Below are 21,994 nucleotides of genomic sequence, written 5' to 3' on the forward strand. Positions count from 1 at the left end.
CCTAATAATGTTCAAGCTTCCCTGCCCACAAACCCTTCTTCAGTGCTGAAACAGGAGCATCTATGGCTTGAGACCATAAATTTGAGATAAAACTTTTGTCATCCCACAGGAAAGGGGACTAGGGTGGTCGCTGTGCTGGACGGGCACGGCTCTGCTGTGTGAGGCCGTGTCACCAGGAGTTCATGTCCACCAATGGCCTGGCTATCTGGATTTTCACCTGAAAAAGGTGAGTAGTGACAAAGGTGACTACTCACCCTTGACCGGTGAGTAGTGACCACCATCCCACTGGTTATTTTTGCCCATGCCTTGCGCCCTTGCTTTCTGGTTTCTGGACTTGGCCTTCAGAGAAAGCATGTGGGTCTAGACTCGCCCCTCTTGAGGAAATTCTTTGCTGTCGCCAGAGAGGGAGGGAAAAACCCCGACGTTGTTTTGCTGTGCTCTAATGTAGGGTTGAGCCGGGAAGGATGTGATCATCAGGGTCCTGGGGGATGCTGCCAGCCCTCCTCCTCCTCTTCTCATCCCAAAAGGCTTGTTGGACAGGCTGTAATGACTGGGAGCTCGAGACTGAAGATCCAGTTGATGTTTCACGTCCCGCTCATCTCTGGGCCGCTGCCAGGCTGGCTGCCTGCAATTTGTTCATTGTTGCATTCATATCTGCTTTTAACAGTCTGGTTTTTTTCCCCCTTTCTTTCCTCAGGCACTTAGATTTTTTTGAAATGCTTAGAAATGAGGATGAGCTGGAATTTGCCAAAAGATTTGAGCTGGTGAGTATCAGCATTGCTGATGCAGATGCTGGCAGTTGGTGTCATGGTTGCTTTTAAAGGCACCCGTGTCGCCTGGGATGAAATGTGGTCTTTTGGATAAAATTTGGAGGTTGGAAATCTGTCTCCTGTCGCCCTGCTCTGTTGCAACCTCCGTCCTACAGCCTGGTACCTCGCTCCTCTCCTCAGGCTGCCGACCAGCACTGTTTTCCCCTTGCAGGGCAGTGGGGCTTGGCTGTCCATCAGGCGTGAGGTGGGGATGGCTCCTGGGGTTTGGAGCCGGGACTCAAGAAACAGGCGGTGCCGTTGCTGGTCCGATGGCCTGAGCTCACTTTGCTCCTGTCCGCAGGTCCACATCGACACCAAAAGTGCGACTCAGATGTTTGAGCTGACGAGGAAGAGGCTGACACACACCGAAGCGTACCCGCACTTTATGTCTATCCTGCACCACTGTCTGCAAATGCCTTGTGAGTCCCGGGGCAGGCGAGGAAATCCGTGGCTGCCGGGGCCTTGGCAAGCCCACATCTCCTCCCCAGGGGCGGCTTCGACCTTCCTGCTGCTCTCCTCCATCTCTCCCCTTCTTCCCCTCCAGATAAAAGAAGTGGCAACACTGTCCAGTACTGGCTGCTGCTCGACAGGATCGTGCAGCAGATCGTCATCCAGAGTGACAAAGGGCAGGACCCCAACGCCACTCCCCTGGAAAACTTCAATATTAAAAACGTCGTCCGAATGTAAGTGCTCACCCGCGTTTCCCAGGGTTTCCCCGAGTGGCACTGGCACGGGCCACCACGACTGCACTGCCTCTGGCTCCGGCAGGCGAGAGAGGCTGGGCTGGGGGCTGTCCCTGCCAGCCTGGCATCGCCTCGACCTCTTGAGCACAGCGTGCAGCTGTGTTAAGTTCAAGCTCTGTGTCCTCGGTGAGCTGTTTCCCCCGACTGCTGCTGTCATTGTTCCTTGTTCATCACTTACTGTCACATGGTGATGTTTCTGCTCCTCAGCTGGAACAGGCTGCCCAGGGAGGTTGTGGAGTCTCCTTCTCTGGAGATATTGAAGACCTGCCTGGACAAGGTCCTGTGCAGCCTGCTGTAGGTGACCCTGCTTCGGCAGGAGGGTTGGACTAGATGACCCACAGAGGTCCCTTCCAACCCCTACCATTCTGTGATTCTGTGATTCTGTGAAGCCAGCGTCCCTGGAGCTGGTGAGGCAGCACCGCATCCCAGCCTGGAAAACCCTGCTCGGGGGGGAAGCAGAGCAGAGGTGTTGGAAATACCAGTTTGGTAGCCTTAAATCCCACTGCCCAGGCTTGGTCAATAGCGTTTCTTGCTGGTGATGGCCACTTGTTTACTGCGGCAGGATTGTCTTATCACGCTACTTGTCTTCTCCTGTCAGGTTAGTCCATGAAAATGAAGTGAAACAATGGAAAGAGCAAGCAGAAAAAATGCGGAAAGGTGAGTGATGGAGAGACATACGGCGCTAACTTTAATCTTAGCATGCATGGTAAGCTAAATAGATAATGTATACATGTATTTAGCTGGATGGACTCCACAAGCTCTAAGGAGTGGCTGAGGTAGTATCACACTGTGGGGCTCACCAGGGAAATGGGCAAAGCAGATGTTTGTTTTATCATGGGGAAGCCCTGGCTGGGGCGTTAAGGCATGGCACTGTCCTGGGTTTGGCCAGGACAGGGTTAATTTTCACCGGACTCCAGCAAGAGGCACAGCCGGGGGGATGGGGGCTGACCCCACCCGGCCAAACAGAGCCCGGTGTTCCATACCCTGTGACGTCACCCGGGGTTCCGATGGGGGAGCGGTGCGGCGGTTACTGTCACACGGGGTGCCGAGGGGGGAGCGGTGCGGCAGTCACTGTCACACGGGGTGCCGATGGGGGGAGCGGTGCGGCGGTTACTCGCTCGTGGCTCGGGAGCGCCGGTCCTGGCCCAGAGAGCAGGTCTGTTATGCGAGTTTGTGTCTTATTTTCTCCTTATCTGTACCGTTGTTGTTGCTGTTCCCTCTGTTTGCTGTTCTGTTAAACTGCCCTATCCCGACCCGCCAGTTTCTGCCCGTTTCCTTCCATTCTCCTCCGCACCGCGGTGGGGGGAGGGGCGGCCGCGTGGCGCTCTTGTTGCCGGCAGCAGCTGAAACCAACACAGGCACACACTCCCTTTTCTTAACTGCACAGCTTCTCCGCAGGGCAGCGTGGGGGTTAGTCGCCATGCGCTGCCATTTGCCAAAAGGGAGTGTTTGTCACCCAAAAGTGGTCTCATGGTGCTGTTTCAGAGCACAGTGAGCTTCGGCAGAAGCTGGAGAAGAAGGAGCGGGAGTGCGATGCCAAGGCCCAGGAGAAGGAAGAAATGATGCAGACGCTGAACAAGATGAAGGAGAAGCTGGAGAAGGAGTCCAGCGAACACAAGCAGGTCAAGCAGCAGGTGGCAGATCTCACGGCGCAGCTTCACAAGACGAGCAGGGTGAGGCCCCGAACCTGCTCCCCTCTCTGGCCCCATCCAAACCCCCTGCGAACACCATGGGGTGATTTCTTGAGGCTGAGTTGCACAGGGGGCTGAGAAAGGTCCTTGTTGCGAGGGCCACCAAGATGTCTGTCCCTGGTGGTGGAGTGATTTTGTCCCTGGCTGCATCAGACCTCGGGCAGGAGTGCTGAAGCCTTTGGGTGCTTCCTATGCTGGTTAAAAAAATCTGCCTGGGGGTATTTTTGGGTGGTGTCACCCCGTTCTGTGTGACCAGTCTCTCCTCTCTTTCTCTCCCAGAGGGCAATCTGTGCTGCTGGCCCCGGAGGACCTCCATTGCCACCAGGAGCTCCTGGTGGCCCTTTACCTTCTCCAGCTCCCGGATCCCTCCTTCCCCCTCCACGACCACCACCCCCCCCCCCAGGGGGATGTCCCCCGCCACCTCCCCCGCCACCACCCCCTCCGGGTGGTCCCCCCCCACCCCCTGGACCTCCACCCCTGGATGGGGCGATGCCCCCCCCTGGAGCACCTCTGGGCTTCGCCCTCAAGAAGAAAAGCATCCCACAGCCCACGAACGCCCTCAAGTCTTTCAACTGGTCCAAGCTGCCAGAGGTAAGCCGGGCAATAATTCAGGCAGTGAAACCAGAGGTGCCAGACGGCCACCCAGTGCCACAGGGACAGGTGGACAGGGGACCCCTAACCTGCAATCCTCCCACTGTCTTGCAGAACAAGCTGGCAGGCACCGTGTGGGCCGACATAGATGATACAAAAGTGTTCAAAATCCTGGACCTCGAAGACCTGGAAAGGACGTTCTCTGCCTACCAAAGACAGCAGGTAACGGCTGGCCCGGGGCATGCATGGGCATCTGGGAAAGGCGCTGCTGTTACGAGGTTGTGCGGTTTCACTTGTGGTCTCGAAACACATCTCCCGTCATTATTTCATACCGATGCCGTGTTTGCCAGATCGGCTCCATCCGCTTTGTCCTCTCACCCGCATGCTGGTGCCGTTGCGTTGAAGCGGCCGTTCACGGCTCGGTGTGCCCACGCACCTGACCGCGTGTGTCGTGAAGAGGAATCACCAAAAACACAACAACAAAAAAAAGCGACTGGGAATGTGTTTAAATATCCCCCAGATGTGGCCATGGTTGGGTAACATTTTTGGATCACTTGTAACAGCCACTGCTTCGTGTCTCCGTATTGGGTAGAAAATTTCTGTCCCTCTCTAGCCAAGAAGGGCTAAGTTTTGCCCACCTCTACCATGGGTGGATCTCTTCTTTTGTTTTTGTAGTGAGTCCAGAGCAAAATGCGAGCTTTGAACAAAAAAGCAAATCCCAAACCAAAATAACGACACTGCAAGCAAAAGTCTCTGCTTTTTAATCTGCTGCTCAAGCAATATGGCCCCAGTTTGGAAGCCATCAAAGCACACAAAGAAAATTGGACAGGCAGGACCACGATGGGCAAAAGCAATGAGTTTTTCAAGAAAGCAGGAGAAAAAGCAAGGAGAGAGGCTGAAAAAGTCGTGGTCACGTGCTGAACGTCTGGCTGAATTTCTGGGAGGAGAGAGCAGCTTGTGCTGCCCTTGCCAGGCTCGGGCGGAGGGACAGTGCCGGGAAGGAGTGGACCTGACGCATAAGCTCCTTAGGCAACGTGAGGGTTTAATCTCTTCTTGAGGCTAATTGAGGGAAAGATCAGGGTGGATTAGAGCAGGGCAAATATCAAGAGTACCCACCAGAGGTATGTGCTGCCCCAAGTGTGTTTCGGGAATAGGTGACCCTGGGTTTTACCCTGGCATTTTTGGAGCTTGACTCATGCCTCCTGAAGGGCACATCTGAAGACGAGATGGAAATGGAAGGGCAGCAAGAATGGAAACCTGGTGTGTCGGCAGGACGGTGTGCCCTCTGGCTTGCCTGTCTGAGTCCATGAATCACCTGGTGTGCTGTGGATTATTGCCAGGCAGGAATTTAAAAATAATTTGGCTTGGCCGAGGTCCTGCTGAGTGAAGCAGCTGGTTAGGTTCAGGGCCAGCAAGAAGAGGGAGATGCTGCAAGGAGACCTGTGACATGGGCTTTCGCCCCAGATGAGATGAGGACCAAAAGGGAGCTGAACGTGGGAGCCAGGGACCGGGATGGGACTGGCAGAAGAAGCAGAAGGGAGATTGCTAAAGGGGAGGTGAAATCCCACCCGTGAGATGCTGCTGGGGCTGGAGGCACCCTTGGGAGCATGGTGCACAAGGTCCTTGTGGCTCACCCAGACTTCACCGTAGCACAGTTTTGTGTGAGTTGAGTGGTGGGACATATCTGCCTGGACCGAAGGGCGTGTGATTGCTCACCTGTGAGTCCCCAGGGTGCCCCAGCTCGCAGTCCCAGCGTGGGGAGGGGGTGCCTGGCTGCGTGCCCCGGCATGGCTGGCAGCACGGCTCTGCAGAGAGCTTCTGTGCGTGCAGGGTTAGACACGCTCCTTGGGGTAATACACGCACCATGGGGCACTTCGCGCTCGGTGTGGGGCTTGGGTCACTCCATGCCAATGGCCTGTCCCTGCGGGGAAGGAGGATGAACTAGTGCCTTAATAACTCCCACTGTTTTCGAGCTCTAGCGAAAGGTGGTTTCTGTCGTGAGCAAGCAGGGGAGGAGCAAGGATTTCTCCTTGCTGCTCCCTGTCTTAAGCCCTTGGCTGAAAGTCACTTCCTTGGTGATCCTCAGACACAGTGTGGGACGTTGGGGACTGCCTTTCTGCCCATGGCCTGAGCAAACCAGGGCTCCGCAACTGCTTGGCCGGGTGATACATCGCCGTGGACAAGGTCCCAGCAAGGTTCAAAGGCAGCATGCAGAGGTGTGTGTGGTGCAGAGAGCTCTCAGCCCCGCCACGAGTAGCTGTTGCGGGGCTGCTGTTGATGGGACTTGGTTATTTTTATTGCTACCGTGCCTGGGAATCCCTAAGTAGTGCACAGAGCTGAGACTTAATGATGTACTAAATTTTAAGCATCTCTTTAAACGCTTTTCCCACGTCACAGGCTGGGATGCAAACGCAGGCTGCAAGGGGAGCTCTGCAGCTCTCGGGAAAGGCCCTTTCTCCGCGGGGAGGACAGGAACCCTCTGGGCTTCCTGGGGCTCAGCCTGGGAGCATCCCTGCCCTGAGCTGTCACCAGAGCCCGTATCCGCCCTGTACTCCCTGCCGAGGCTCTGCAGATGTCCCTGTCTGCAGAGAAGGGCTCAGCTGGTGCATAATACCAGCATTTACCAGTCTTGCAAGATATAACAGAAAAACCGCCAGGAGCTCTGTGTTTCAGGCTGTGGCGTGAGGATGCAGCAGGACTGGGGGTAGCTGCTTAAGGACGTGCATGCGGTGATGGAGAAAAGCAAGTCTAGGGCCATGGGGGCTTAGATGTGCTACGCAGGGTTCTGCATCTCCACTGGAGATGTTTTGAGAGCCTGCAAGGGGAAGAGGCTGGGAGTGATGCTGATAAGTGGCAGTGACACAGCCAGTGCAGTCCTGACAGGTCCCACAGTGGTGAGTGATGTGAAAGAGCCGGGGCCAAGTGGAAAAAACACATGTTGTTGAACCAGGGGCTTAGCAGTGAGCTGGGAGAGAATTCATCTGCCAAAAAAGGATGAAAGAAGAAAAGCCTCCAGCTCCTCCGTGCAAGCGAGAGTGACCTGCGCAGGGCCAGGGGCAACGGGAGGGGGGAATGTTGGTGGGGACGGTGACAGCAGATTTAAAGCTACTTCTTCTTACACCACCATCCTGCAGCAGAGGCTAATCGCGGTTCACGCGAGGGAAAGGGGCAGACATGAGGCTGCTTTGAGGCAGAGAGGGAGAGTTTTTGTAATGAGCCTTTTTTCTGCCTGAATGCGTGGGGAGCCCTCCCTCCCCTGGAGCAGGAGACTGCAGGAGGACCACCACGTCCTTCTCCTCTCCAGCAGCGTGGGGCAAGCCTGAGCATCGTGGGGCAGGTCTGAGCATTGGGACGGAAGGAGGGCTTCCCAATTAAGGACTAGTTAAATAAACAAGAATCATAGAATCATTTAGGTTGGAAAAGACCTTTAAGATCATCGAGTCCAACCGTAAACCTAACTCTGCCAAGTCCATCACTAAACCATGTCCCTAAGCGCCATATCTACACGTCTTTTAATTACCTCCAGGGATGGTGACTCCACCACTTCCCTGAGCAGCCTGTTCCAATGCTTGAGAACCCTTTCGGTGAAGAAATTTTTCCTAATATCCAATCTAAACCTCCCCTAGTGCAACCTTGTATGTGTGCTTTGTGCCTGTCCCATGAAGGAGCCTGCTGGGAAGAGGCTGCTTGATACAACACCGATCCTTTACAACCTTGACTGATCCACGGAGTTAATTCTGCCTTTGCAGCAGCCTCACGTCCAGCTAAATCGTACAGTTTTTCATTTAACCTGCCTGAAATACAGCAGTGGCAGCTTGGGTGTCCTTATGCAGGGTCTGCAGGTCCCCCTTGCCTTGCAAAGCCCCCAGTGTGGTGGCATTGCCGGAGCTCTGCTCCTGGGGAGCTCTTCCACACGTGTTTCTACACGGACGGGTGCGACGCTGCCTCAGGGAACCGCTTGGCCCAGCGCCGCACCAGGGCCCACCCTGCACCCCATGGGCACCCATCCCTCTGCCAAAGAAAGGCTCGGTCGCTCCTTTTCTAGGCTGACGTTTCTTTGCCTTCTGGCACGTCGTGTTCTGCTTCATGGCTGCAGCATTTCTGTGGGCTCAGGGAAAGCCTGATGCGTTGGGTTTTAGCCACGAGGCTTGTGGATGGCACAGCTCAGGCCCCGCCGGGTGCTGGTCCCGCAGCCTCGGGTGTTCGGTGGCATCTAATGAAGCTCTTTCGCATCCTCCTGCCCAGAGCCACGTGTGGGTCCTGGGCTGATCCAGCCTCGGCAGCTGGTCAGGGGAAAACCTGCGTAAACAAGGTTTCCTTTAAAAAGGCAGCAGTGATGGGGCTGTGTTTGGGCATGACCAGCTCAAAGCAGGCATGTTGACACACCAGAAGGACACAGTGCCATCCAGAGGGACCTGGACAAGCTCGAGCAGTGGGCCTGTGTGAACCTCATGAGGTTCAACAAGGCACAGTGCAAGGTCCTGCATCTGGGTTGGGGCAACCCCCGCTATCAGCACAGGCTGGGGGATGAAGGGCTTGAGAGCAGCCCTGCCGAGAAGGACTTGGGGGCACTGGGGGATGAAAAGCTGGACATGAGCCACCAATGTGCGCTCGCAGCCCAGAAGGCCAGCCGTGGCCTGGGCTACACCCCCAGCAGTGTGGGCAGCAGGGCAAGGGAGGGTCTTCTGCCCCTCTGCTCCGCTCTGGACAGACCCCACCAGGAGTCCTGCGTCCAGCTCTGGAGCCCTCAGCACAAGAAGGACATGGAGCTGTTGGAGTGGGGCCAGAGAAGGCCATAAAGATGTTCCAAGGGCTGGAACCCCTCTGCTGTGAGGAAAGGCTGAGAGAGTTGGGGCTGTTCAGCCTGGGGAAGAGAAGGCTGCGGGGAGACCTTAGAGCAGCCTTTCAGTAAATGAAGGGAGCCTATAGGAAAGATGGGGAAAATATTTTCAGCAGGACTTGTTGCGATGGGACAAGGAGTAATGGCTTTAAACTAAGGGAGGGTGGATTTAGACTAGATATAAGGAAGAAATTTTTTACCATAAAGGTGGTGAAACACTGGAACGGGTTGCCCAGAGAGGTAGTGGAGGCCCCATCCCTGGAAACATTCAAGGCCAGGTTGGACGGGGCTCTGAGCAACCCGGTCTAGATGTGGATGTCCCTGCTCATGTCAGCACGGAGGGGTTGGAGGGAAGCACTCTTGTAAACCAGCTGCATTTGGACCCATCTACCCCCTCCGCTTACTGCCTGCCTTCTTTTTTTAGAAAAAAAACCCCTAGAAACTGAACCATTTTTGCAACTTTGAAGTCTCCTTCCCCATCACGGAGGTGCAGGATGGTCTGTTGAGTCTAGAAAAAAAAAAAGATGCCACCCAGGGAAAGTGTGTGTGTGTGCACACGTGTGTGGTGCCAGCTTTGCTGCACGTGCTGCCAGCCTGGTGCGGGGAGCCCGGCAGGACAGCCAGGTTTTTGGAGGAGCGCGGCGCTGGTGGGGCATCGGGGTGGCATTTGGCCAGGCTACCGAGCCCTGGAGAAGGGGGGTTGTCCCTGTCGGAGGAGAAGTCAAGGAGAAACATGTTGCCGTGGCAAATGGTAAAGTTTTGCTGCGGCCAGATTTGCTCTGGGATGAGCCTCTTGTTATTTCCACTTGAAAGCCCTGTTTTTCCTGGCAATCGCACTGGCATTTCAGTCTCTTGGATTCGCAAAAGCTAGCAATTTTTCCTCCCCGGCATGGCCCTTGGGCCAGCGCTCGCCGACTTTCATGCAGAGCAGTGGCAGGGCTTGGCCAGCGTCCTCCCACCTCGTCCCATGTCCCCTCCTCCTGCAGCAACACCTTGGCCTGATCCATCGATGCAGCCACCTCTCCCTCTCCTGCCAACCCTCCCCTTCCTGCACCTCCGTTTAATCCTCCCCACGTTTTCATGTGCATCCCCCCTATTTCGGCGCTGGCAGACCCCGAGTGCCTCCCCGTGCTGCCGAGCCCCCCGTGCTGCACCCTCCCCTTGGCTGTGCTTTGACTCCTTTTGGTTTCACTGAGAACACTGAACTGCATGTGTTTTTACTGCCTTTTTCCCATGCTTCTGCTCTGGCCGTAGGACTTCTTTGTAAAAAGTAACTCCAGACAGGTAAGCGAGCATCTGCAGGAGCCCGGCGCCTGCGAGCGGCGAGGGCAGGGCGAGCGTGGGGCTGGGGATACGGGGGACGTGCAGTGCGGTGCTGCGGGGGGTTAGCGTGCGGCCAAGGGGGGCTTGGATCAGAGAGGTACGAAGATCACCACGAGGAACAGCTTGAAAGCTGGCACTGGCGAGGCTGGTCAGTACCAAACTGCCCTCTCTGCTGTCTGGTCGGACGTCGAAGCCAACGTCTAAGCCCAGGGGTGGAATTTTCAGATGCAGTTTGGCACAGAGAAGCTCCTACCCCTGAGCATTTTCACTTTTCAAAAGATGGAAATAAATCAACTCATACGTATGGGTTGAAGCTCTCTGTTTCATCGCAGTCAGAGCAGGCAAGGCACGCAAGAGGGGCAGCTGGTGGTAGGTGACTTGGGGCTCACCTTCCTTCACCTGCCACTGCCTTCACTCCACACCACCTGTCCCGGCAGCTTCCCGCTTCTTATAGCTGCTCTTTTTTTTTATTCAAACACGAAAAAGAGTAAAAAAAATGGGAATTTCTGTGCTCCCTCTCCACCCGTGCAGTGGCTGTGTGCCAGGTTTCCTAGTGTGGATCTATAGCGCGTGGGACCTTGCCGCTCCAAGCTGTGTTCCATCCAGAAGGATTGAATAGCTGGCTTTTAATTGATTAACCTCACTGAAACATGCAGTATGGTAAATTAAAACCAGGGGCAACGTGAACCCCTTGGGCAGCACTGCGAAATTGCCGTTATGTTGATCTGCCTATTTGCCTGCAGCCGCAATGTGGTATATTGTTATTTTTTTGAATGTAATATGCTTAAGCTGCTTAGGAGCTGTAGGTGCTCATGCCACACCGATTCCTACTGTGAAATCCCTTATTTTGGGAGAATTTCCCTGAAAGAGCAGCAACCGCTGCAGTTTGCGTTTGCAAGTCTGGTAGCTTGTGTTGGCTCACTTGCTCGGGAGGACTGATGCGTGAAGGGCGACTGCAGATGTTTGGAGCAGGGCTGAAGAACAAGAGTGATGCTGAGTGTCTGCAGCAGCCTGCAATGAAATACTTCATGCGAGGATTTAATGAAGTATCACAAATATGTATGCTAAGAAAGCTCAGCTTTATTTATTCAGCAGCGCCTGTGTGTTTGTAGATTCTTAAATCTTCCCTGTCTGAGAAAATATTTACGTTTCTAACCAGTGGCTTCAAAGCCAGCTCTGGTTTATGAAATGACTTACTGTGTTTAAGTTACAGGCGATGGGTTTTACCCGTAACCCATGGTGACACTTCTGATTAATGGGGGCCCGCTGCGTGTCACGCTGCGATGTGCTGAGAGTACTAACTGTCTTTGCTTCTCCACGACTTTTCTTCAGGCTTGCTTTTTTGTTTTTTCCCCCTTGTGTTTTTTGTAGAAGGAAGATGTTATCGATGGCACCTTGAGTTCCCGGCATAAAGTCAAGGAGCTTTCGGTCATAGACAGCCAGAGAGCTCAGAATTACAATATCCTCCTGTCCAGGTATGGTTAATGCCTGCTCACCCTCTGGCGAGTGGGGGGTTGCCTGATACCTGCCCGGGGCTGGCGGGTGCTCCTCATCCTGGGGAGGGGGGTTAATGATGGGAGCCAGCGTGGGGGGAGAGCCGGTGACACCTGAACCCAGCTATAGCCTTACACCGTTCATGGCGGGCTGGCACGGAGCGGGGGGATGAGGTTAACTGGGTACGTGGCGATTCGGTGTCCCTGGGGAGTCCCAGAGGGGCTGGGGTACCCGGTGAGTCTGTACAGGGGATGGGAGGGGGGTTGATTTCACCTCTTATCTTCCTCAGCCTGGCTTTTGTTTGCTCTTTGGTGGCAGCTGAAGAGAGTCTCGGTTAGGCTGGGGAGAGCACTGGGTGTCGCGGGGTGGGGGAGCGGCAGCATAATTCGGCCAGGGCCTGGCTGCCCGCGCGGGTGTCCTGTGCTGCATCTGGATTTCGGGATGGGGATGTCCCCAGCTTCCAGCTGCCCAGCCCCGCTGGGGTGACAGCCTTGGCAGGCGGGCTCAGCACTGCTACCAGCCATTTAATCCAATCCCCAGACTGCTGCCAAGAGGATAAAAAGGGCCTTTTTTGGCAAGATAAACTACACCAATAAGACTGACTTCTGAGAAGGGAGAAGCCAGGCTGCAGCGCTCTGAAAGGATCAACCATCAGCGCAGCTACTTGGAAAAAAAAACCAAACAAACAGCTGCAGAAAATGCCACTTATTTCTGACTCACCCAGAAAAGAAATAATCCAACAGCAGTAAAATATAGTTCCATTCAGAAATATTCGCTCTGCTGCCTGGAAGCACAGAAGCTTTTGTGCCACTCAGGTCCAGCTGGGCTGGAGCAGCATCGCTGGCAAGTTGGGCTTGCAGCTGCAGCACCCAATTTCTGTGTTTTCCCGGACTCTGCGTCGGCAGCCCGGCTGGTTTCCTTCCCTAGAAAGCGTGCAGAGGCCGATGTCTGCAAAAAAACCCCTCTGGGTGGGTAACTGGCAGTCCCCAGTGCTTCTCCAGTCTCTCACAGAGGTGGTCCTCAGCCCCGTAGGCAGCGGGAGCAATGGGTGCAGCGAGCCATGTGCCGCAGCGTTTGGTGGTAAAATAGCTGTGTTTGTGGCTGTCTCTGCTCTGGGTTGCTTCTGGGGATTTTCGTACTTTCTAGCAGTCCAAATAAAAAGGATGACGATGAAAGTGGAGTTTAAAGCAGCAGGCAAATGAGTAGATCTGTGGCAGTCAGCTATTAGCAAGTAAAGCGATGGGGCTCAGGGCACTGGCTGGGCTGCTCCCCCCTGTACTTAGGCTGAGCACAGTCAGAGTGGGTTTAGGTGTAATGGAGCCAGAGGTTTAAGTGTATGATTGAAAGCTAAGCACACAAATAGCCCCTGCAATGGAAAAGGGAGCTACCCAAACACTTCACTTCAAAGGCATCTTCTGTGTCTTGCTAAATAAAGGTCTTGATTTCATCTCACCAGCAAACCTTTCTCTTCCAAGAAAGTGATGGCTGGAAATGAGTCGCCAGTAACTAATCCCAAAGGAAGGGCGTGACAGAGGCTGCTGCCTGTCTGTCCTCCCCTTTGGGTCCTTTCCTAGGGGAGAAGGGGGATCAGACCTGCCCTGCAGCGTGGTCCCCAGGACTCTCGTACGGCTTTTCCCAGGCACGTCCCACAGCATCAGGGCCCGCGGGGATGAGCGGCTCTGGGGGAGCAGTGGCTTGTGCCAGCTGCTGCTTTGGAGGTGCTTTGGGGTTCATCCCGGGGATGCACGGGTGGAGGGACCAAGTCTGCTCCATCCCTTGCAGAAATGGGCAAGGGACCACCATCGAGCTTACCCCCCCAAAATCCCCTTGGGCGATTTACTCATGATGCCAAGTGGTTAAAAGGAAGAGCAGTGTCGGGCTGAAGCCCAAGCATCCTCCTGGTGGGCTCCAGTCCAGCCGCTGCATCTCCAGCGGACTCCGTGTGACCCTGGGCAAACCCTTTCGCCTCTGGCCGCCCCAGCTGCCCATCCCTAAGCTGGGCAGAGCAGCAGGTCCCTGGTCCCGGTGTTGCAAAGGGACTGGTCTCGCAGGGTGGCTCGCTGCAGCCGGGCTGCTGCTCTCCTGCCTCGCTCATGCAGCCGCCACAGGGACGAGCAGACTTTCGCATGCGAAAGGACCTGCAAGCTTGGTCCCTGATTTAGCCCAGATATGTACAAATGTAAGCTCACCAGGCATTGTCTGGCTTGCAGCGTGGAAAGATTACAGCCAGCGAGATACTTTATCTCTCTCTGTAGATTTATTTTTTTGCCTGCTTCCCTTGCTTTGGGAGAAATTACTGCGCAGTGAGATCACTGGATTTTCCTCCGGCTTGTAATGCAGCACAAGACTATTTTTTAACACTTGCTTTTTTGTCCTTGTTTCTTTGGAGAATGCTTTGCCGATGTTAGCACATTATTTGGTTTTCCTTCGTGAACCCACCACGTCCTTGCTTTTGCTCCTTGTGTACGCATGTGTATTTTTAGTGCTGCTTTCTGCAAGGTGCAGATCAAGCCCTCGCTCCATCACTTTCCACCTGGGCTGGCGGTGAATGGCTCGTTTGATTCCTCTCTCCGGTGAGGCAACGTGGAGCATTTTTCTCAAATGAAATGACTTTGCTTTTAATGAGCAGGGCTTGAAAAAGTCACTCTCATCTTTTACCACCCTCCTGGAGATGATCACGGTGGAAAGCGCGCGCTTTAGGTGTTCGCTCTGGCTTTGGGTGAGGGGTGGCTGCCTACCAGCCCCCTTCTCCCAGCAGCATTCTTGCCTCCCAGGGATCCCCTAAATGCCCAAACCCAGCCGGTGCCTGCTTTTCACTGGGTTGGGGACCAATGCGACATTTGTCGTCGGTGTGAGCTCTCGGGTTGCTGCTTGGATGTAAAAGGAGTCCTCCTGCATCTTCATATCCCACCTTAGGTCGCGTCCATCCTGGGCACTGCCCTCGTATAGGACAGGTAGGGTGTCCCCAGGACGTGGCTGCTCGTCAATGCGAGCATCAGAGGGGACATTTTCCATGGATCCTGGGCTTGCTCCTTGTGGGGCGACCCTAGCAATTGTCCTGGGCACTGCTCAGCGCAACCTTTGAGCTTCTTCCCCTGGCTGAGGTGAGACTGTAACTCTCTCCTCTTTCACAAGCCCTCTCCTGGGGGACTTCCTCAAGCAGCAGGTGAGAGAGAACTGGGTAAGGGAAGAGAAACATGAGCTCATAAGGAACAAGTATTTATTTGCCAGGTCTGTAAGATCCACCTGCCTCGATAAAGGTAATCCTTCACTTCCAGTCTTGGTCAAAAAGTTTCAAGCTTAACCAAGCCCTTGGTCTTGGAGACTAGCACCCTTCCTGCTTTAGTTTCATCTCCAAACAGCCAGCTCCACGGTCTCAGTCTGCTCCCTGAAGAGATGCCAGGATGAAAAATTCCCTCCTTGTTTAATTACTTAAAGTGATCAAGTCAGGTCCCGATCTTCTTCTTGATCTGCTGATCAGGTTGACTTCCAAGGTCTCACATTGTACCGTAGGGTGTGTTTCTGGTTTCAGCTCATTCCTTTCAGCCACATCCAGTGTTTCAGCATCCCTTGGCAGCGCTGATTGCCGAGACTGGGGCTATGGGTTTCCTTAAAGCCCACAAACAGGTCTTTTCAACCGTGTAACTTTTCTGTGCATGCAAGTACAGGGGATTTTTTTTTTTTTAACTGCAATGGCTTTAACCATCACTGCAAGCTGGGCAGGGCATAGGATGTTGGCAGACAGAATTGCAAGAGTTTCTGGGGTTTCTCTCTTTTGCATTTATATTATTTAATCAACTGCAGTGCAAAAATGTGAAGAGAAATATGTGTGGTTTTGCAATCAAAGTCCTTGCAGGGAGAAGTTGAGGGGAGTGCTGCAGACATCTTAAACTCTAATCGATGTCTGCTCCAATTTGAGGCTACATCTTCAGTTCCCGTTATGTGAAGTGGAGGGGGGGCTGGTTTCCATCCTGTTACAGTTTGAAGCACATTGAATCCCCACTTCCCCCAAAAACGCCACTGATGGGTTTCCTGGGATGCTGAGAAAATTTTGGATTTCCCAAATTTGGATTTCTTTCTCTTTCTTCCTAGAGAGAGACTCCAGCCAAAGGCAGCTGGGAGGGGTGGGGGAGACAATGTTCAAATCCAAGAAAAGCAGCAGAAATTGGGCAACTTTTCCTTCGAGGTTGTGGCAGTGGGCTCAGGAGCAGTGCTGAGCTGCGCTCCTGAGCCCGGGCTGGGCTGTGCTGCCGATGGGGAGCGGGACCCTCGCTGGCCCCGTGGCCTTCGGGGATGCTGGCATCGCAGCAGCAGCCTTGCTACAGGCTAGAGTTACATATAGAAGTCATTTATTTTTAATACATGTATAACACAGCACTTACAAAACTTATAAAATGTACTATAAAATAGGGGATGGCAGCTGCAGTGTGGGGAGAGGGAATTGGCCGGTGGGGTTCGACCCCCTGTTCACAGCAAGGCCAGGGCTGCTCTGTGTTTGCCTTGGCAGAGCACGGTCCTACCGCGTTTCTCACACATCCTTCTTCGTAACACGCTGTATTGTGTTAACTGTGATGCTGCTGCTGGCCAGGATTTAAGCTGTTCGTGTCGCGTGGGTGTGTAGGAAATGCTCCTCAATCCTGCGTGATTGCTGGGCTGGGAATAACTCTCCTTCCCCCTCCACCTCCCAGGCTGAAACTCTCGAATGAGGAGATCAAACGAGCCATTTTGACGATGGACGAGCAGGAGGACCTCCCAAAAGACATGCTGGAGCAGGTGGGCAACGTGCCTTGTTCTCCTCTGTGGTTTCCTCATGCTGAGACCACGCTGTGCAGGGCATTCCGGACCAAACCACGGCTTTGAGAAGTGTGTCATGGTCCCATATTATTTACCAACAGTATGTTGAAAAAGCACCCAAGTGGGCTGGAGCATCAGGAAAGCAGCTCGGTCAGAGCATTGGCAGTGGGAGCAGCATGGCCTCTATGTGCCGTGCCTGTGCCCGGGTCTGCCCTGGGACCCTGAGGCTGGGCCAGTTGCCCATTTTGTGGCTGTGGCTTGAAGTTCATACTCAGTGGGGGTTATTTTTGAAAGCTCGTTCAGCGTTTGTGCAGTCCTCAAAAAGGGAATCCCATTTTCCACCCCCCCTGAATCCCTTTGGAAGCGTTCTATTCACCTGTCCTTAAAGCTGAGCTGGTAATGGCATTTTCAGCAGAGATATGGGAGGATTCACTGCACACAATCTCCATCTGCAAGTAGGCAGAGTTGCCGCAAATGAGAGTCCCTCAGACCTCCTCTGGCAGAGTTGGTGTCGAAACCTCCTTGGAGCAGACGTAGTACATCTGTTGTAAAACCAGAGTGGTGGCAGGGCAGAAGGAAGAGATACTAACGTGATGGAGTAATGGGAGGAAGGTCACGGGGACAGCGATAACACTTATTTCACGGGTGCCTGGTCACGGTTTATACATGCTGAAAAGGGAGTAAATTCAAGCAAGTAAGTCACCGTTTTGCTCCTGAAAAACTGTGCATGGTCATCATGTCCACAAGTGTGCTTTCCCTTGTTTAGCTCCTGAAGTTTGTTCCTGAAAAGGGTGACATTGACCTCCTGGAAGAACATAAGCATGAGCTGGACCGCATGGCCAAGGCTGACCGGTTTCTCTTCGAAATGAGCAGGTTGGTGGCCCAGGAGACGTGTGTTTCGGCCAGTGCCTGCACAGGCTAGTTGCGAGCTGGCTGTTTCATGGAGCCTGTTTGGGAAATACGCCCTGCTTGCTGTTTTTCATATCAAGAAATGAGTGGGCCAAAGCAAGGTGCTGCCACCCAGAAGGATCACTTGTGATGCTGTGCTCCTAAAATCAGGGTTCTGCATCCCAGACAAGCAGCAGCTAGATGGACCAGGAGAGGGATGGGGAGACAGATCCTCTGGAGAGAGATGCTGGCTTCCCAGGGGATGTCCCAACACATTTCCCCTCTCATTTGGCGGAGAAAAGCTCAGTCTGGCATAACTCTCTGAAATACTGCATCATCTGCACTGTGGCCCAGGTGGGAAGTGCTGTCTGAAAGATAACACGATGCTCCTTTCCTCTTCACACGAACATATCCTGATGAATACTCAAGACTGATGTATGTAAATTTTGCCCTACTGTGTAGATGAGTCCCACTCCTCACCTCACTCGTCCCTAGGGCTTCTGAGAATATATGAGATGGAAAGGAAATGTCATTTCTTCCTGCTCCTGGTAGCAATCATTTAAGGCTCAGAAGTCTTCAGGGATGAATAACCTTATCTTTTGCATGCACATCCTCTAGAGGTGCTGGTTTGAAATCTTGAAGCTCCTTATTTAAATCCAACTGAGTATTGAGCTCTTTGAATTTATTAGCTGAACTTCAAGCAAGTTGCTTGCATAGTCAGTGAGTTTTCTAATCTGAGATCGTACTGGGAGATCAGAAATAGAAACGCTCCTGCCCTCCCTGAGAAACGCGCCGGTGAACACCGGGGCGACGCACCGTGTCGTTGCTGAGTGTCAAAGACAGGCAGGATGGAGCTGTGAAGTTCAGACCTGAGCCCTCGGGCCTGGAAGATGCTCAGAATTAGTTTCCCTATCGCAGGTCACCTTTCTTCGCAGTCTCTCGCCCAAGTGTTGCTCCTGTGCCTTCATCTTTTGGAAAGCACAACGTGCCGATGCAAATACTTTCTTTGATTTTCAGCATGGCTTTTTAATTTGCCCTGTGGTCTGTAACCGAGTGTGATGTCTTTGTCACCTCTGATTAGCAGATCGGCAGCGTAGCCCATGGCCTTGTCTGTGAGCACGTCTCCCGTGAGTGCTTGGTCCAAATGACTTAAATCAGACTGCCATTTGCGTACAAGTGAGATCTCGTTTAGCCTAAATATAACTGACATGAGCAGAGCAGTCCCTGACTTGCCCTTGGAAGGGCTGGATTGGGCTGTGTTGGTGGCTTTCCAGCCCCGGCCATCATTCTGGGGATCTGAAGGTCCAGTTTTGTTAGTGTTGGTAGTTGGTGTGTCTGTGTCCAGCCGCAGCTCATCACAAAGCTGTTGGGAGCGCAGACCTCATCAGCGTCTTGGTTAAGGAGTGGTCGTAAATGAGCTGTTTGTTCATAGCAATAGGGTGTAAAAAGGCACTTGTTGAACCTGCTGAGTTAGGGATAGGCTTAAGCATGTGTTTGGGAGCCCACCTGGATCCACCCCAGGACAGCTGTTATTTTTTCCAATCCCAGCATACTTTCAGGGAGAAATGTGATCACTATTTTTTAATCACCGTTTAAACACAGCTGGGAGCAGCAGAGCAACTGAGCTCCGCCTGGAGCAAGCAACGCTCAACCTGCACCTCTTTTTTTTTTTGTCCAGGATAAACCATTATCAGCAAAGGCTGCAGTCCCTCTACTTCAAGAAGAAGTTTGCAGAGAGAGTTGCAGAAGTCAAACCCAAGGTGGAAGGCAAGTGACCGGACCTGCCTAAGGTCGCTCAGGGGCTCTGTGCTGGCACAGGGAGTGTTCGTAGGAAGAGCATCATCCCTCTGTGGAGGTTGCAGTGATGCAGGGAAGGGAGGGAGCTGGTGGCCAGTCTTTGGCCATGGGGTTGCTGCAAGGGCCCGGTGTGCTGTCAGGGCAGGGGGTAACGTCCCGCACCTCTCTGCTTCCAGCCATCCGTGCCGGCTCCAAGGCAGTGCTGCAGAGCAGCAGCCTCCAGCAGCTGCTGGAAGTGGTCCTGGCCTTCGGGAACTACATGAACAAAGGCCAGAGGGGCAACGCCTTCGGGTTTAAGATCTCCAGCCTCAACAAGATCGCAGACACCAAGTCCAGCATTGACAAGTGAGCAGCCCCTGCTCTCGTCCTTGGTAGTGTCCATGGGCCCTGGGATGCTGGGGGAATGGAGGGATCGTTAGTGTTGCCTTTTGGGACATGGGTAGGTGGGAATGGTCCCCTCCCTCCTGCTGCCCCGTCTGTCACATCCGATGATGCAAGCATCCATTTTTGGAGCAGGACAGATTTAAAGGGAAGCTGAGGTGCAGATCAGCACAGGAATCGATGGGGGCTTTCCTTCCTGGGCTGGCTAGATGGCAGCCAAGGCTGATTGGGAGGATCATCCTCCAAATGCTTTTGTCCCCCTTTGAGAAGCCAAGAGCCATTGTGCTGTGGTGCAGTGGCCGCAGGAGGGGTCCCACAGGTTGCTCTCCATGGGAACCCCCTCTGCAGCCCCCGCCAAGCTTCCGCAGCCATCACCTGATTCACTCTCCTCCACCGAGCTCCGTGCACAGAGCGAGAGAAGCTGGGTCAGGTCTCAAACCTGCCTGGTCTCATCCATCAGTAAAGACAACGGAGGACAGCAGTGGTGATGCTCAGATCACCTCCCCTGAGTCCCTCCTGTGGGTGGCCCTTGCTTGCAGGGACCAGGCTGCTCTACGCTGTGGCTGTGCATGAGAGAGACGCATCCCATGTCCCCAGACAGGCAGCGAGCAGCGAGCAGCATCCTTGCAGAAATCCCAAAATAGTTCATTACCAGGGTTGGGATTTAACCAGAGTTTTCAAGTGAGCTGTCAGCTCCCCGTGGTACCACCACACTGACCTCGCTGCTCCTCTCTCCTAGGAACATCACCCTTCTGCATTATCTCATCACTGTTGTTGAAAAGAAATACCCCAAAGTCCTCCGCCTGCACGAGGAGCTGCGAGACATCCCGCAGGCAGCCAAAGTCAAGTAAGCAGGGGTTTACCTGGTGCCTAGGGAGTGCCGGGAGCGCCTCTCCCCTTGCTTTTCCGTGTTGTCCTTCCCAGCTCGTGATCCCGGCTGGATGCTGGCCGCCGGGCTGGGCCCTGTGCTGTGGCCACGCTGGCCTGAGGGCTGCCCGGGACGCAAAAACAAACATCACCTGGTGGCTTTAAATCTCAGCCCTCGCAGCAAAGGGCTGGGAGCCTCCGACCGCGAGGGAGGAGAGCTGCTTGAAGCAGCCGTTTCCTGTTGTTATCTCACCGCAGAAGCATTTAATTAATTTCTAATGGTACGTTAAGTAATCCAGGAGGAAGCGGTTGTGGTGTGGCTGCAGATAAAGGGCAGCTGTTTATCTGCGTGTGGCGGGGAGGCTTTGCCTGCAGCGCGGGCAGGACCAGGCAGCGGTGCGAGGGGGTCACACACCTCCGGGTCCTGCCTGACCCCTCGTTCCACCACCAACATGGAGCTTCTGCTGTTTACAACGAGCTTTTAATCCCTGCCCGGTGACCTGTTTGGAGCAGGCTGCTGCCATCTCTTTACTAACGGAGACCCCCGTTCAGCAAAGCCCTTAAACACACGCTGAACTTTTAAGTGCAGGAGGAATCTGCTGTTGAGCTGCAAAGCCCTCAAGTATGTGCTGAAGTCCCTCTGAAATCACAGAATCACAGAATAGTAGGGGTTGGAAGGGACCTCTGTGGGTCATCTAGTCCAACCCTCCTGCTGAAGCAGGGTCAGCTACAGCAGGCTGCAAAGGACCTTGTTCAGGCGGGTCTTGAATATCTCCAGAGAAGGAGACTCCACAACCTCCCTGGGCAGCCTGTTCCAGGGAAGAAGCTCTTCCTCATGTTCAGACGGAACTTCCTGTGCCTCAGTTTGTGCCCATTGCCCCTTGTCCTGTCACTGGGCACCACTGAAAAGAGCTTGGCCCCATCCTCCTGACACCCACCCTTCAGATATTTATAAGCATTTATTAGGTCCCCTCGCAGCCTTCTCTTCTTCAGGCTGAACGAGCCCAGCTCTCTCAGCCTCTCCTCGTAGGGCACATGTTCCAGTCCCCTCATCATCCTTGTAGCCCTCCGCTGGACTCTCTCCAGTAGCTCTTCATCTTTTTGAAGTGGGGAGCCCAGAACTGGACACAGTACTCCAGATGGGGCCTCACTAGGGCAGTGTAGAGGGGAAGGAGAACCTCCCTCGTCCTGCTGGCCACACTCTTCTTGATGCACCCCAGGATTCCATTGGCTTTCTTGGCAGCCAGGGCACACTGCTGGCTCATGGTTAACCCGTCGTCCACCAGGACACCCAGGTCCCTCTCCGCAGAGCTGCACTCCAGCAGGTCCGTCCCAAGCCTGTACTGGTGCATGAGGTTGTTCCTCCCCAGGTGCAGGACCCTGCGTTTGCCTGTGTTGAACCTCATCAGGTTCCTCTCTGCCCAGCTTTCCAGCCTATCCAGGTCACGCTTAATGGCAGCACAGCCTTCTGGTGTATCTACCACACCTCCCAGTTTGGTGTCATCAGCAAACTTGCTGAGGGTACATTCTAACTCTTCATCCAGGTCGTTGATGAAGAAGTTCAACAAGACTGGGCCCAGTACTGACCCCTGGGGGACATCACTTGTTACCAGCCTCCAACTAGACTCAGAGCCGCTGATGACAACCCTCTGAGTTCTGCCATTCAGCCAGTTCTCTATCCACTTCACCGACCACTCATCCAGCCCACACTTCCTCAGCTTCCCTAGGAGGATATCATGGGAGACTGTGTCGAAAGCCTTGCTGAAGTCAAGGTAG

The 21,994-nt window shown here is 53.9% G+C and overlaps 1 protein-coding gene across 1 annotated transcript in view; it reads left to right on the plus strand.

Moving 5' to 3' along the window:
• LOC142362048 (disheveled-associated activator of morphogenesis 1-like) overlaps window positions 1-21,994 on the plus strand; it is a 32,359-nt gene that overhangs the window by 1,312 nt on the left and 9,053 nt on the right. The window contains 15 exon segments of the mRNA XM_075427159.1: window positions 110-226; window positions 346-527; window positions 698-764; window positions 1,111-1,228; window positions 1,354-1,492; window positions 2,151-2,209; window positions 3,038-3,225; window positions 3,523-3,834; window positions 3,949-4,056; window positions 11,369-11,472; window positions 16,180-16,264; window positions 17,052-17,158; window positions 18,852-18,940; window positions 19,147-19,315; window positions 20,091-20,198. Coding sequence (XP_075283274.1) covers window positions 110-226; window positions 346-527; window positions 698-764; window positions 1,111-1,228; window positions 1,354-1,492; window positions 2,151-2,209; window positions 3,038-3,225; window positions 3,523-3,834; window positions 3,949-4,056; window positions 11,369-11,472; window positions 16,180-16,264; window positions 17,052-17,158; window positions 18,852-18,940; window positions 19,147-19,315; window positions 20,091-20,198 — 1,952 coding nt within the window.

Source organism: Opisthocomus hoazin, chromosome 7 (assembly GCF_030867145.1).
Source record: "Opisthocomus hoazin isolate bOpiHoa1 chromosome 7, bOpiHoa1.hap1, whole genome shotgun sequence".
Taxonomy (NCBI): Eukaryota; Metazoa; Chordata; class Aves; order Opisthocomiformes; family Opisthocomidae; genus Opisthocomus; species Opisthocomus hoazin.